The following is a 13,682-nucleotide window of genomic DNA, read 5'->3' as shown; positions in this document are numbered from 1 at the left end:
TTGGTAATTTTTTATATAGGATTCTATTTCTGTTGCTAACAAGTTAAAATGCAAAAGCAAACGTGGGATAAAATCCAGTGAGTAAGACGCAGTTCTGTTCATTTCCAACTTGTGGGAAATGCATTAGTGTTCTGTTCTCCAATAGCAAATAGCTAGGACACGTAGCTTATATTTACTAAGATTGTGAGAGGTAACATCAGACCTGCCTTTCTGATGCAGTCAATCACAGCAGCACCCAACTCTGTGGTTTGACTGAGGGGTACATCCAGTTTTCTGAAAGGTCTTGTTACTTTCAGCAAAGCCTGTTATTCTTAGCCCTGAAAAATCATGCTGTGCAGCAGGGCACCCCGGGCTGCAGGAAGGGGGCACCAGGGTTTCTATCTCACGTCTGACAACTTGAAACATTTCGGAGAAAGTGGGAAATTTATCTTTCAGGTGTGTGTTCTGTATGATGCCAAATGTCGGGTGTTTTGGAAACAGCTCAGGGATCCTATCTTCCCTTTGTATTGTAATCACACTGGGTTATATTACCCAGCAAGTCTGTAGTTCTCAGACTAGATTTTAACATAGGGAATGACAAGTCCAACCTATATATACATTTCCCGAAAGTTCAGGGACTGTAATAAGTTTATACAAATAAAAATGTAATACTTCATCATTTTGCAAAATAGTGTAGGCTAGCATCTTCACGTTTAAGACATTTCTTTTTGTTATTTCTGGGGGGAAAATCCAGTCTTGTTTTATTAATCCTTAGAAAAAGATTTGCAGCATAGGAGGAGAAGATTCTGCTTCTCCCAGCAGATTGCCTCTTTGTAACTGAGTTAGCATTTGTTACAGGTCAAGAGCTATTTAAATTACACCTGCATATTTCAGTCCCGCCTTCCTCTGGAAGAGAGAAAAGCATAAAGCAAATACAATGAAATTTCATTAGTGTCTTTCTTGCAGGGATTAATAAAATGTCATAGTACGTAATTCTGTACATCAGTTATGTGTATGGATTTAGGTCTAGCTGTGCACCTTTTGAAAGGCAGCTGGTCAGGAAGACATCACTGACCCAGAAATTTAGCCTGTGAGAGCAGACAGCTGATGCTGAACCTGGATGTCTACATTTCAGGGCCCTGCCTAATGTTAATCATGCGATCATGTTAAAATGGAAGAATGGGGTTTATGTGGGTGGATGTTGCTTTTTTAGCTGAATGCTCTTGGCTTTTTTGTTGCCTTTTCCCCCCTCTTTTTTGAATTTCTTTTGCTCACAGTTATTTCCCATTTATCTATCCCAGTGACCCACACAGGCTCCCATCCATACAACTATAACCAAATGGGAAAATTGTACCTCATGTAATTAACCTGCGTCCAGCTGCTGTGTCAGTGGAGACCCAGATGCTCAGCCCTAATCTTGAGAGTCGCCATTCAGGGCGGCTGAGAGCCCAGCCGCACCTTGGTCATGTTTCCCAGCGTGTATCGTTTGGACTACTCACCAGTCTCATTCCAGTCTGATAGTCCAAGAATTATTTAAAGCTTCACGCGGGCAGTGGTTTCAAATCCACTTCCTATTTATTCCATTAGGTCCCATATAACCGCTACTTCACTCTTGAGGCTGATGGAGGGTTTATATAGTAATGGCTGTTCAGTATTAAATAGGTGACTGTCGAGGTGAGAGCAAGACTATATTTTCAAAGATGAGTGTGTTTTTAGAGAGATGGATTTCCAGGTAACAGTACTTCTAAAAATAAATACATATATAAATATAAAGTCTGTTCATATATAAAGACCTTTATAAATAAATATTTATAAAATATATATGTAAATATAAATATAAAATGTATATAAAAATATAAAACTGTGTTGGACCTAGATCTACTACTTTCCCCTCCTCTCAAAGCCACATTCCACACCTATTGAAGCTGATGAACTTTGGCCCACCGTGAACTTGGCTGTACCTCAGTCTCTGTGGCGTTGGTTCCCATCCCACACAACCCAAGCGTGGACGAGAGACTGTCTAACACAGAGCCACAGTTCTATCGCGCACGCGGTCACTGGCAGATGCCTTCGTGCAAGAGGCTATTTGAGACATTTGGAGGAACACGAAGATAAGTACGTTCAGCCCTGCTCTCAAGGAAAGGGTAAATGTAGTGGAGGCACAGATTCAGGCTTCTGGCCCGTCTGGACAGGGAAGGAGCACAGCTGGGCCAGGTCGGTAGAGCCCAGAGCAGAACCTGGGAGGAAGCCACTTAGGCTCTCTTTTTGAAGAACTGGGGACCTCTGATGTTCGAAAGTGTGGATAATCACAGGAACTAAGCACGAACAGAGGAGGAGAATAGAATGCCACGTGAGTGGAACAGAGGTGCCTAAGGCCCAAAATTAAGGGGTACGGAGGAGCACCAAGTTTCTCATAGCTGTATTCCCCAAAGAACAGTAATTGGAGAGCCAACGGCATCATTTTTTTGCCTTTTTTGTTTACATTTTTTCCCATTTCTGGGGAAATGAGAGAAAGAGAGAGAGAAAAAAAAATGCGCTCACAAGCAGGGGGAGTGGGAGAGGGAGAAGCAGGCTCCCCGCTGAGCAGGGAGCCCAACATGCGGCTCAATCCCAAGACCCCAGATCATGACCTGAGCTGAAGGCAGACGCTTAACCACCTGAGCCACATATAAAGCCACTGAGCCACCCAGGCGCCCCTACTTAACATTGTTCTTGAAATGGACTTACCATTTTCCCTTAAATAAATTTATGTTCAAAGGAGAGCATGTTATAAGGAAATCTTGCAATACAACCGTAAAACCAAATACCAGTATCACTTGCTGTAGCCATACAGGAGTGGTAAAAACACGTGCCATGGAAATATTGGGAAATTGAGTGCTGCTGTCGGCTGGAGCGTTCAGGTCTGAGGTCGGCTGTTAAAAAGCAAAACTGGCAAGTGTCGGAGGGGTGAGCAAGAGAGTCCAGTCCCAGACTGGGCCAACCTGACACCTTCTTTGTGAAGGATTAAAAGAGAACAAGAAGGAAAGAACTTCCTCTCCCTGTGATCACATGTTATTTAATGTCCAGTCTGAGAATGACCTAGGCCACCCCCAGTGCCACCAATAGGACTATTCCCCCAGGAGCAGAGGGAGGGAGTGGAGGGGACAGCTACCCCTCCATGATGGGGCCAGGGGCACCGGAGTCTCTGCAGAGCACAGGTGAGCTTGGGGGCCGGAGCCCGGCTCTGCCCTCTCCATCCATCCCACAGATTCTTAAAAGGTGACTCCCCAGCCCCTAACACGGTGACGGGCACACAAGAGAGCCTTGTCAAAAGTTTTAATTTGGGTCCCACTGACCTCCTAAGATCTTTTGGCTCTCTTTCACAGAAAGTAAATAATTGAGTTGACAGGGACATTTCATATCACATCCCCCCCCCAAAAAAATATGGATAGGAATTTCTAAGACGTATAAAACAAAAAATCAGCGGATGGATAGATCCCATGGGGTACACAAGAAGAATATGCAGATGAGTTTCAGTGGTCTGTAAGGTAAATGAGAAATCTCTGTTGAGGTGTCAGCATCTGGATTTGAGCCGCTGAGGCGGTGCTCATGCGTGTGCATGGGGCCCCAGCATGGATCTGTGGTCAGGGGGCCGGGGGTGGCTTGTGTGGGTGCTCCTTCTCCTCTCCCTTCTCATATCACTCCCACCTGGCCCTTGGTATTCAGCAGCCAAAATCCTGCTCACGCATTGCAAATGTGATCGCTGCCTCCTTGAAAGTATCATTGTGCACACTTCATTGTAAAATTTCACCTGGAATTGTGTCATATTTTAAGTGGGCTATTTGCTATAACCCACACCATTATGCAGGTGAGGTATTAAAGTACTAAGGACAACTTCAGAATCTAATTTCAGAAGTGATTGTACTGCATTTCTAAAATTGGCATTCTTCAGAGCAGGTCTCCCCCACATGACACCTTGGCCAAGACGTCTCCATGCAGAAGTAGTCTCTTACAGTGAATTGTGCTGTAATATTTGATTTCAGTGCAAAAGCCATTCAATTAATTTTACAGATTAACATAATTTACCTGTAATGAGCTCGAAGACACTAAAGCAGTAGCCTACTATCATGTGTTAGTTGTCCCTAGGGACAGATTGGTATTCCAGACAAGCACTGACAGAACTTGCCCGTGCTTTAACTGATGCTGGCAAAGCTTTGACGTCAGTTCATGGCATTTTTAAAAAGTTTATTACTGGCTAAGTCACTAATGAAACATGGTCTTAAAACAGTCTCTAGGGGAGCCTGGGTGGCCAGATGGTTAAGCGTCTGCCTTCAGCTCAGGTCACAATCTCCAGGTCCTGGGATTGAGCCCCTCATCGGGCTCCCTGCTAAGCGGGGCGTCCGCTTCTCCCTCTGCCTCTGCCCCTCCCCTCCGCTTGTGCTCTCTCTCTCTCTCAAATAAATAAATAAAGTCTTTAAAAAAAAAAAAAAAAAGCAGTCTCTAGTAGCCATTAAAAAAATTGTTTTAACCTCACTATGACATTGCTATAGAGTCCCGGACTAGAAAGGCAACATAATATAGTCTATTTTTTGAGAGAGAAATTGAGAATAAAACATTTGACTTCTGTGCTTTTTTCCATGAAACATAAGTGTTCGTTCATTAGCAAAGCCTAACTTCTCTATGCCTCAGTTTTCTCATCTGTGAAGTGGGGATAATCCTGTCCCTCTCTGAGGATGGTCGGGAGGCTTCAGGACATACTGTGTGTACTCAACAGAGTAGCTCACCCGTACAGAAGCTCTTCATGCTGTTATCCCATGGCCCAGAGGTGGAACCATCTGGACCTCAAGAATCAAGAGCACCCATTGCAGTCTTCACCTCACCAGGGGAATGAGTCTCAGCCAACATCAACTAGATTTGGAGCACCGTCTGGATATGGAAATGTTGGTTCTGCTCCCCTGCTCGTCAGAACTCTTGGTTCTGTGACCCAGTCACCTTTCAAGAAAAGAACAACAGTTGAAACACTGGGGATTTTCCCCAACAGCAAACACAGAAAGGGGAAAAGCTAAAGAAGAGAATGAGCAGAGTGCAGGCACCCTTAAGAGAGGGAAAAGCACCAGAAGTTCACCCCCAGGGCTGGTGCTTACAGCCCAGCCCCCAGCCTCTGCCCACCCAGCTGACATTTCTACCTGTGCTCACAGCCCCCGTGAGTCTGAGCCTGAGGGCCCCTGCTCCTTCCCACCATGGTGGGGGAGGGGTGTCCTTGGTTCACCATATGAACCCCCTTCCTGGGGCCCACCTCTGGCCATCTGCCTTGCATCTGTCATCTCAGAGGGAGACATTCAGAAGAGGACATCTCTTTTAGAAACGGGGACCCCACGTTAAACTGGGAACCCTTAGATAGGCATGGCTTTGAAACTGTTCATTTTCTGTGTGTGATAGGTAAGCTTGCCATATGTGAAGGGCAGAAAGCCATGTGCCTGTCTGAGCCCAGGGAGTTGGCAGGGCCTGGGGGGCTCATGTGACCACTTGCACAGAGTAGGTGCTATGCTGCCGATAGAATAGTCTAACACGGTTCCCATCACAGTCCTCTGCAGCTTCAGCATCTTTGAGTTTCCACCTTAAATACAAACATCTTAGTGTGGCATTCAAGGCTCTTCCTAATTTGGCCTTGAGCTCTGACCCCATCAGACTCCCACCAGTCCCAGAACGTCACTGACCTCATAACTCAACCTGGAGTTCTCGTCCCTTTTATTTTCAAAACCTAGTTCTACACGACATAAGGGTTGGTGAAGATGTGGAGAAATTGGTGGGAATGGAGAAGGGTGCAGCCACTATGGAAAACGGTGTGGAAGTTCCCCCCGCCCCCCCAAAATTAAAATTAGAACTACCGTGTGATATAGTCTCACTTCCAGGCATGTATACCCAAAAGAACTGAAATCGGGATCTCAAAGAGCAATCTGCACTCCATGTTCATTGCGGCATGATTTATGATCGCAAAAACCTGGAAACAAGTTAAACGTCCGTACACACAATGGAATATTATTCAGCCTTCAAAAGAAGGGAATCCTGCCATTTGCTACAACCTGGATGAACTTGGAGGACATTATGCTAAGTGAAATAAGCCAGATGCAGAAGAACAAACTCCATGGTCCCACTTACATCAGGAATCGAAACTAGTCCAACTCACAGAAGCAGAGAGTAGAATGGTGGCTGCCAGGGGTGCCGGGTGTTGGTCAAAGGACACATTGTTTTCACTTCTGTAAGTCGAGCATTAGAGATCTGCTACACAGCACAGTGCCTGGAGTTAGCAATATCGTCCTGCATACTTAAACATGTGTTAGGAGGGTAGATTTTATGTTAAAAGTGTTCTTCCCACAAAACAAAACAAGTTCTAGCATTACCTCTCCTAACGTGCTCTCCAGAACCCCAGGCAAACTTGCTTCCCAGGTTTACCATAGACTTTGATCATTTTGCCAAATACATCGTTTGTCGCTCAGCTCAGAAAATCACAGTGCTGCAGAGGCTCTGGCACTAGCCTGCCCTGCGTCACTGGCCAAGGGGGCTAAAGCGTCATCCTCAGTTTCCCCGTACATTCCATAGGGATAGTAACACTCCCTTTTCCATAGGGTTGTTCTGGGTATTAAATGTCTAATTTGTATAAAGCATCTAGTTTTAAAGGTTCCGTCAATGTTAACTCTTGTCATTGTACAACATTTGTTCAGTTGTAGTACTTGGTTATTCGCAAGCTTGGTTCCCCAGCTAGGTTGCGAGCTACTTAGGGTAAATTTCTGTATTGCTCTCCGTCTTCCCGCTACCGCTGCCAGGCGGTGAATACATGCAATGAATTGAATTGAATTGAATTGAATTGAATTGAATTGAATTGAATTGAACTGAATTGAACTGAACGGAACTGAATTGAAGTCCCAGCAGGTAGCAGTAGCTCCCAGCCCCAAAAGCCTGCCTTCCTGAGCCCTACTCCAAGGCTGGACAGGCTAGAAAGAATTCTCCATTTATGGATGAGAAGCAGCAGGTGGAGCTGAGGTTGTTCCCAGTTTCCCGCCACCAAGCAGCCCCTTGTTTTGGTGCCTCAACCACAGCTGTGAGCCAGATAGAAATTTGGGAAAGCAAGGAGCTGAGGTCTCCCTTCCCACCCTGGCAACAAAGAGTCACCCTGAGTCTCTTGGTCTGAGGATGCCTCAAAGGAAGGCAGATCATCGGAAGGAGGGGATAGAAACCAAATATATGAACTCTTTGCATGGAGGGCAAGTTGGTGAACCCAGAACAAGGAATTCTGATATTAGACCAAGAGACAAAGAATGAATCATTGACTTCTTATTCATTGCTTCAGTGAATCAATGAATTCATTCATTCAGTAATCCTGCAATTATTGAGGAGAAAGTGAGGAGGAAAAAGAGAACAGCCAGTGAGGGGTCAGTGGGACCAGAGCCTCTTCCTGGTCATCAGGGAGACCTTGTGACTGTGGGATTTTTTTGTTCAGTCACAGGTGCATTCGGCCCCATCCTAATTGGAACATGCTCTAACTCAGTCACAGACTGAAATTTACTGCAGGAGAAAACTGGAGAATTAGTAATTAAAATGTCTATGTACTTGGCTGACTAAGCCCCTATTAGAATCCCCAGCATTACCATTCCCTGCCCATCTCTTCTGTTTCTCAAAATTCACATTGGACTAGTACAGGTTAGTCCCTGAACTGATTCTTTAATATGATGATTAATCAATACACCCACTTCTGCCCCCAAGGCCTAAAAGCCCCCTACTGATTTCTTTCTTTATTGGGGAGTGAATTTTTATAAGACGACTTCATGGGTTCATTCCCCAATAAGAAACATCAGCTGCTTGAAGTTCAGTTTTTTAAAGAAGTAGATGGCCTTCTGTTTCCCAAAATCTGTGTTTTTCACAGTTCAAGTGGAAGGTTAAATATCTCACATCCTTCTCTTTGATTTTTTTTTTGAGATCTTATTTATTTATTAGAGAGAGAGAGAGAGAGAGAGCGCGCAAGCGGGGGGAGGGTGGGGAGAGGCTGAGTGAGAGGGAGAAGCAGACTCCCCGCTGAGCCCCAATGCGGGTCTCAATCCCAGGACCCTAGGATCATGACCTGAGCTGAAGGCAGACACTTAACTGAATCACCCAGGCGCCCCCTTGTCCTTGGTTTGAAAAGACAGTCATCATGTTAGCATGATCTCCCGTCAAGCTGCCTTGCTGTTTTCTGAAGGGCCATTTGTGCACCGCCTGGGCTGATAGCGCTGCCCAGGGCCCACACACGTGGTCTCAAGCCTCAGCGGGTTGCAGAAGCACCTGGAGGGCTCGTGGAAGCACAGATTGCCGCCCCCTCCCCCTCCCCAGCATTCCTAACAAGTTCCCAGGTGATGCTGATGCTGCTGGTCCAGGAACCGCCTTGTGAAAACCACCCATAAGAACGGTCTAGGGCTCCTTCAACGTTCATTTCTGCTGCATAGATTGTAAAACTCTGGACAGAGGGTCAAAAAGACACTGGCTTTTACTGAGCTAACTGGTGAGACAGTATGTGGTTATAGTAATTGAAACAGTTCATTAGAAATGCCTCTATTCAGATTCCTCTGTGATTTGAATGTTAGTGTAGGAAGATGTCGAACTCACAGACTGGGGGGAGGTAGCGATTCTTAACTGCGTATGTATATTTGTGATTGAGTTGGGAAAGTTTCCTAACTTCCAAAACATCCATCAGGTCCAAGCTGGGCTTCTGTAAACCTCAGAATTCCACGGGGATTGGATGTGGAAGAAAATGTGCCGTTATAGGCTACGGGAACTCTCTTCTTTTTTTTTTTTTTTTAAAGAATTCTGAAGAAGAAAGTAAGAATGAGGTACAAAACAGAACCATAATTTACCAGGAGGGGATTTGTTCAATATGTGTCAGAGGGAAAAAAGAAGGAGAAAGCTCAGTCAGGAGCCAGTGAATGTGGTTGGTTTCGACAATACCACAGGTATTGGGAAGGTCTTTATGCGTGCTAGTCGTATTCTCCTCAGCCTGCCCGTTCTCTAGTAACACAGAGGTTCTTTTACAGCAAAGTCTCCAGCCCTAAACCTTATCGAGTCGTTAATATTTCATCTAAAAGAATATAACATCTTAAACTGAAACCTAGAGGAAGATTTGGATGCAGACTTTCAAAGACGAGGTGGTTTTACAGCTGGAATATAGTGAGTGGGAGAAGATTTTTATTTTCTCTTTCTTTATCTTTTAGAAACGGGGAAGATCGACCAAGAGATTCACAAATACAACACCCCGGGATTCACTGGGTGCCTCTCCAGAGTCCAGTTCAACCAGATTGCGCCTCTCAAGGCGGCCTTGAGACAGACGAACGCCTCGGCTCACGTGCACATTCAGGGCGAGCTGGTGGAGTCCAACTGCGGCGCCTCCCCACTGACCCTGTCCCCCATGTCGTCTGCCACGGACCCCTGGCACTTAGATCACTTGGATTCAGGTAAGGCAGTGCTGGCCAGGTTGTTTTGTTTCCTTAAACCTCAGTTTCGTCGTCTGTAAAATGGGGTTAGTAACAGAACCGGTAAGCCTGGTAAGGCCGCCGGAGGACTAAGGGCACGAGGAAACGTGTGAGCCCAGGAGTGCTCAGCACACACCAAGTGCTCGAAAGTTACAGCCTGCAGCCTGGCTCAGAGCCAGAGGTGAATAAGGGGAAGGTAAGGGACATGGAAACTGTTGACTCTCCCTCATTGAAGCGAAATTAGGAGATGCCTAAACTGATGTCTGTGATGTGACTTTGGGATGACCTGTTCGTCACTTGTTCGCCGTTGGCTTTATGACTCTCACTGCAGCCCCGCAGTCCCAGGTCCACTATCAGGAAAGATTTTTTTTTTTTAAGATTTAATTATTTATTTGAGAGGAGGTGGAGAAGCAGAGGGAGAGGAAGAGAGTCTTTTTTTTTAAGATTTTATTTATTTATTGAGAGAGAGCACAAGCAGAGGGAAATGGAGAAGCAGACTCCCCCACTGAACAGGGAACCCCACACGGGGCTCGATCCCGGGATCCCGGGATCATGACTTGAGCCAAAGGCAGACATTTAACCGGCTGAGCCACCCAGGTGCTCCAGGAAAGATTTGCCTAAAGCAATGCAGAGATCCATCTCCTGACCCTGGTATGTATGTGAATAATCCCATAGGCCTCCAGATTTTAAGAGGTCCATTTAAGCTTATAGGACTCAGGGGATTTAGTCCCACTCCTGCAGGCAATAAGACATGTAACTGGGAAGCTCGGGCCTACAATGAAAGGCTACGGCTCTTGGCTACAAAATGAATTGGGAGCAAATTCCGCATGCCCATGACGTCCAGTGGCAGAGAGCCATAGAGTCTTACTCTTTGCTCTACCCAGCCTGACCTTGGGCCACTTGGGTGACCTCTCCAAGGCTCTGCATTGTCACCCCTAAGGTGAAGGGTGAGGTGTGATCTCTGCGTGACCTCCAAATCTGACGGTCCACGCATCTGCGGAGCAACATGTGATGTTGCTACAGCTGAACATGGGAGAGGACGGTGCAGGCAGTGTGGCACCAGCCCCGTCAGGGTCTCATCAGCAGGTTAAACATGGGCATGTTTCTTGACCTTGTTCCTCCGTTTCCTTGTGAATAAAATGGAGATAAAGCCACTGGGGTGCCTGGGTGGCTCAGTCGGTTAAGCGTCTGCCTTTGTCTCAGGTCATGATCCTGGGGTCCTGGGATCGAGCCCCACATGCAGCTCCCTGCTTAGCAGGGAGTCTGCTTCTCCGTCTCCCACTCCCGGTCCCGCTCCCCCTGCTCATGCTCTCTCTGTCTCTCTCTGCTTCTCTCCCTGAAATAAATAAAATCTTTTTTAAAAAATGAAGATAAGAAGACCCAGTTCCCAGAATCCTATGCAGGACGATGTCCTGAAGGCCCTCGGTGTGGTTATAGACATGTAACAAACGTTTAAGAAGTTTAGCAGCAATAATAGTAACAATGTGGTTATTATGATGTGAGACACGATTTGCCATGATGCTTGACTGTCCAGTCAAGGTTCCAGACTCTCCCCCACCCTGACTTCTAACTCATAGCAGGTCATCATGTAAACATCATGCGTCCGGTTGCCTTACACATATCCCAGCCCGTACGCCGTGTTTATCAGCTCTCATGCAGCCCTTGTCCTTGGGATTGCTTTGCCAGGATCTGTGCTGCAGAGCTTTACAAAGCTTCGAAAGAAGCCAAAATTGCCCCATTGTCAGAATAGCCAATTTACAGACTAAACAATCCTCTTTGTTCCTCACACATGGGGTCCTATAACATGATGAGGGGTGCTGTGTGCCAACGGTGCTTATAAAGAATTCTCTTTCATGAGTGTTGTTAGGATTACACAGCAGGCTGGTTTTTCCTCATGGGCTGCCTTGAACAAAGGAAAGCATCCTAATGCCGAAAGTAGAAAAGTAGGAGTGAAAATGTAAGCTGAGAAAAGACATATGTCAGGGCTACAAAGGAACAGAGATTTCTCAGATAAATTCCTCCGGATGCCCGTGTGGACCAAGACAACGGCATGATCTTTGAAATGCCCAAGTTCTTAGGCTGTTCCAGGTACACCCTGTGTGAGGCCATGAGCGTGTGTGGTCTAAGTCGGCTGCCAAGAAACCAGTTTCAGAAACCTCTAGATACTACTCTGGGCCAATGCAAGCTTACATTCAATGGGCCTTAATTAGCAGTGTTTGCTTTATGGTCTGAGAGATACAGTTGTAGGGGCTAGACAGTTTGAGTTCATTGGTTTTTTTAAAAAATCATGCTTTACACGGGACGGTTTCATTCTTATGATTGATATAGTGAAAATGTATGTAGGGAACTTTTCTGTTATTTTTCAGTGTTTATTTTTTTTAAAGAGTATTTGAGCGAGAGAGAAAGAGAGCACATGCGTGCACGAGCAGGGGGAGGGGCAGAGGGAGAGGAAGAAGCAGACCACCCCCCCCCCACCGCTGAGCAGGGCTCCATCCCAGGACCCCGAGATCATGACCTGAGCCGAAGGGAAAATGCTTAACCAACTGAACCACCCAGGCGCCCCTCAATGTTTAAATCAAATATCTGCACCCCAGACATTATGGTTGTACTGTCACATAAGGTCCATTTGCAGAGAATTGCCACTTGCATTGGACAGAGTCCTCATCCGGTGTTGACCAGCTGCTGCATCGACCTCCTTGCCAGCCATTTCCATGTGTGGGGGAATGCTTATAAAGGAATTGTGTGTCTGTCTCATGAACTTTATTAAAGGGACAGGAAACAGCTTATGAACTACAAAGCAGAAGGCTTATTTAGATAACATGATTGGATTTTTTTGCCTTTAAGAAAATGAGAGAGAATGTGGGTGAAGGATTGGACAGGGAACAGAGATAAGGGAAGGTTACTTAATAGGGTCAGGGAGGAAGAACTTTCCCTCTATTCTCATGTTCTGTTTCCGGGGGCCTGCAAATTAAACTGATAGAAGGCAAGGGCTCCTGGGTGGCTCAGTCGGTTAAGCATCTGACTCTGGTTTTGGCTCAGGTCATGATCTCAGGGTCATGAAATTGAGCCCCAAGTCAGGCTCCATGATGGGTGTGGAGCCTGCTTAGGATTCTCTCTCCCTGTCCCTCTACCCTCTCCCATCCCAAAAAAATGCTGATAAAAGACAGATGAACAGGAGAAAAAAAATGTATTCCTATGCATACAGGAGCTTACAGGAGAAGTAGCTCAATAAATGGTTAGATGCTTAAATGCCTTACATAGTAAAGAAAAGGGAATGAGGAGAAAAGGCCTCTATTGGGGGGAACGTGGTTTTCTAAAAGAAAAAAAAAAACAGGAGACAAGAAAGTGTGTGATAATGCTTGTTCATGCAGCTACGAATGGTCTTTCCGTCTCCTTCAAGGCCATGGAAGTCCCTGGAGAGAGCACTTACAGCACGCTTAGTCTCTGTCTCCTTCCTGGGAGTCCCAGCCGCCCAGAAGAGAGAACAGCTGTCTCATTTCCCAGAAGGTTCCACTTTCAGTCAGCTAAAGGAAGTTCCATAAAGATTTCTTTCTGCATCTGTTGAACCCAAATGTCCTAAGCTTAAAAATCATCTTCATACCAACCCTGGGGTTCTAAGTGGACCCCCACATCAGCAAGTGCACCCTACTCTTTGGGAGCCTTTTGCTTTTTCCAGATAATCTTTCATGTGGAAATAGAGTAAGAATCTTTGCTACCAGACATTCAGAAACAAAACAACAGTATATACACAAAAATACCATCGCTGCCTGTAAGTCACATGTTACCTGAGTCTGTGTAGGGCCAGGACAGGACAAGAATGAAGGCGAGCACTAACGAGTCCTGCTTTGAAAAAAGGACAGTTGGAAGTAGATGAATTCATCTGGTGCCTTGGAAAGTGTGGTCCCGGAAGCTTGTTCCAAATGCAGAATCCCAGACCCCTAGCCCAGATGCACGAAATCAGCACCCGCATCTTAGCAAGGTCCGCAGGTGACTTAGGCACACATGGAAGTTGGAAACACCAGTCTAGTGCAGTGGTTCTCGATCTCAGATCGCCTTTGACTTACCTAGTCGGCTTTGACGAATCCTGATATCCAGGCTGCACTCCTGACCCATTAAGGCAAACCCTCTGGAGGTGAGAAACAGGTGTTCGTAGGCGGCATCCCTCCCCAGATGATTCCAGTGTGTGGTCAAGGCTGAGGATCACTCATCACATAAGAGAGAAGCTTA

General features: G+C 46.0%; 1 protein-coding gene across 1 annotated transcript in view; it reads left to right on the top strand.

The window, feature by feature from the left end:
• Positions 1 to 13,682, top strand: part of CNTNAP2 (contactin associated protein 2) — a 1,324,851-nt gene that overhangs the window by 1,287,500 nt on the left and 23,669 nt on the right. Inside the window, exon 22 of the mRNA XM_008697394.2 lies at positions 9,198 to 9,437. Within this exon, the coding sequence (XP_008695616.2) occupies positions 9,198 to 9,437 (240 nt within the window). The remainder of the gene's footprint in view (positions 1 to 9,197; positions 9,438 to 13,682) is intronic.

Source organism: Ursus maritimus, unplaced genomic scaffold (assembly GCF_017311325.1).
Source record: "Ursus maritimus isolate PB19 unplaced genomic scaffold, ASM1731132v1 scaffold_3, whole genome shotgun sequence".
Classification (NCBI taxonomy): Eukaryota; Metazoa; Chordata; class Mammalia; order Carnivora; family Ursidae; genus Ursus; species Ursus maritimus.
The sequence above is the reverse complement of the archived record's forward strand: the minus strand, read 5'-3'. Positions and strand labels throughout refer to the sequence as shown.